The following is a 2,132-nucleotide window of genomic DNA, read 5'->3' as shown; positions in this document are numbered from 1 at the left end:
TAGATCAATTTGATAAAATTTTATATAAAAATAAAAAAAATACTTACAATATCTAAATTAAATGAAATTTGATATTTATGATATAAAAATAATATAAAATTATTTAATAATTGAATTGATTAATGTTATAATTTATAAAATCTATTAAATGATATAAGTGTTTATATTAAACACCTGATGTTAATAATATGATACATACATATATATATATATATATATATTATATAAAAAAGATATATTAGAAAATATTATCATAATATTTATTTTTATTTGTTTATAAATGATAATTTTTTTGAAATGGTAATATTTTAACACTTCACCAATGAATATGACTTGAATGTAAGAAAGAGAGAGAGAGAGAGAAAAATTTGAGAGATGTGATACAAGAGAGAAAAATAAAGAGCAGCTAAAATTAGATATAAAAAGAATGTGTAAATATCATTAATGAAACTTTTGTAATGAGGAATGTAATTTGATTAAAAATCAAGAGGAATTTCAACATGACCAGTCCAAAAGTAAAGATGTGACAATTATCACCATTTATTTTTTTTATTCCCTCATTTAAGGATTCCATCGATTGCAGGAGAACATGGACATTTAATTGCAACTGCAGTGGTTCATATATAATTTTTTTCTTTTAATGGCTTTTGTTTATACAATTGGACTCTTTATTCTTCTCTCTCATTAATCCATTCCCAAAACAACGGAAGAAAATCGACAAGAGAGATGATGAAAAGTGATCGAGGATTCCGAATGCCAAGAAATTTATCCAAGTCATGAAAGAATTAAAGTTAAAAGTAATAATGAACCAAAAATTCAACACCATGAACTAACAATAACTAGCTAGCAGAAGACTTCAGAAGAAGTCAAGCTAAGAAGTTGTTCAAGATATTCAGAACCCAAATCTTCCAAAACCAGCACATTTTGGGAAACCAAATCTAACTCCTTCTCACCCCTTTTAGTCTTTTTGTTACTTGCCTTGGATTTTCTTCTCATGGTGTGTTTCCTCTTGAGTGCTAACACAGGAGAGGAATCATCTTCCGATGGTTTATTGGCCATGTCTTTTAGTGATTCTCTCACCACTTCCTCAGGAAAGTTCAGCACTGCCATGGACCCTCTTGTGGATAAAGCTGCTTGGTCATAAGCTAGTGCTGCTGCTTCAGCTGTGTCAAAGGTTCCAATCCACACTCGAACCCCATTTCTTGTTGAGTCTCTTATTTCTGCGGCGAATTTCCCCCATGGCCTTCTCCTCACACCTCTGAAGGGTCTTTTCTCCTTTTGTGGAGACGGTGATGCTTGTGTTCCCTTGATGACTTGGGCATGCGTTAAATTTGAAGACACTTCTTGTGACTCAGTGCTTACCAAAGAGCCTGAAGAGTTGGATTCTGAGGATGATTCCTTGATCTGTGAGTGGTCATTGCTGGTTAAGTTTAAGGGAAGGGTAGTGTTGTTATCTTCTTTCAAGAAAAAGAAGTCATCCACCCACGAGAATGATTCTCCAGACACAAAGGGAGTGTTGAGGTATTGGTATTCAAAGAAAGATGAATCGAACTCCATGTCTTCAATCTAAATGCAGACACCAAATTCAGCTGTTTTGGTTTTACTACTTTCTTTTTTCCTTTTGTGTGTGTCTTTGGTATAACCACTTTTGTTGGCTTTGAACACAGATTTGGGTGCTTGGCTCCTTTATATATATACCCACTGAAACGAAGGAAAGCGAGCATTAAAAGATTGATAGATTATAGATAACTCAATTGAATTAAATAAATGAATAAATTAGTTATCATATAATGGTGAAGTTGGAATTACTGGTCAAGGAGGATGTCTTCGGAGAATCGGATATCTACTTTTATTATTATATTGTACTGCTCATGAGTGGACCTCTTGCCTAAATATTTAAGGAAATGTTAACGTCTTAAGCCTATTTTTTAATTATTTAACAAGTTTTTTTTAAAGATATGTTAATAAAATCTTACTTTAAATGTGATAATAATAAATACTTATTAACAGAATTAATATTTATAAGTTTTTTAATTATATTTTGTATTGGCACAAAAAAACTTAATTTTTTGAGTTAATATAACTTTTTATATATATAATTTTAAATTTTATTACAATAGCTAAGTCTTATT

General features: G+C 30.5%; 1 protein-coding gene across 1 annotated transcript; it reads right to left on the bottom strand.

Moving 5' to 3' along the window:
- Nucleotides 1-843: 843 nt before the first annotated feature.
- On the bottom strand, nucleotides 844-1,557 carry LOC113870719 (ethylene-responsive transcription factor 1B-like). Its single transcript, XM_027507142.1, has one exon. It carries the CDS (start codon nucleotides 1,555-1,557, stop codon nucleotides 844-846), a length of 714 nt encoding a protein of 237 aa, XP_027362943.1.
- Between the last annotated feature and the right edge of the window lie 575 nt (nucleotides 1,558-2,132).

This window comes from Abrus precatorius, unplaced genomic scaffold (genome assembly GCF_003935025.1).
Source record: "Abrus precatorius isolate BTA unplaced genomic scaffold, Abrus_2018 Scaffold7, whole genome shotgun sequence".
NCBI classification, from domain to species: Eukaryota; Viridiplantae; Streptophyta; class Magnoliopsida; order Fabales; family Fabaceae; genus Abrus; species Abrus precatorius.
Note: the sequence above shows the minus strand (reverse complement) of the source record. Positions and strands in the feature narration are given on the sequence as shown.

Excerpts from the sequence above, each read along its gene's own strand:
- LOC113870719 (XM_027507142.1), bottom strand. The coding sequence starts at position 1,557 with ATGGAGTTCGATTCATCTTTCTTTGAATACCAATACCTCAACACTCCC.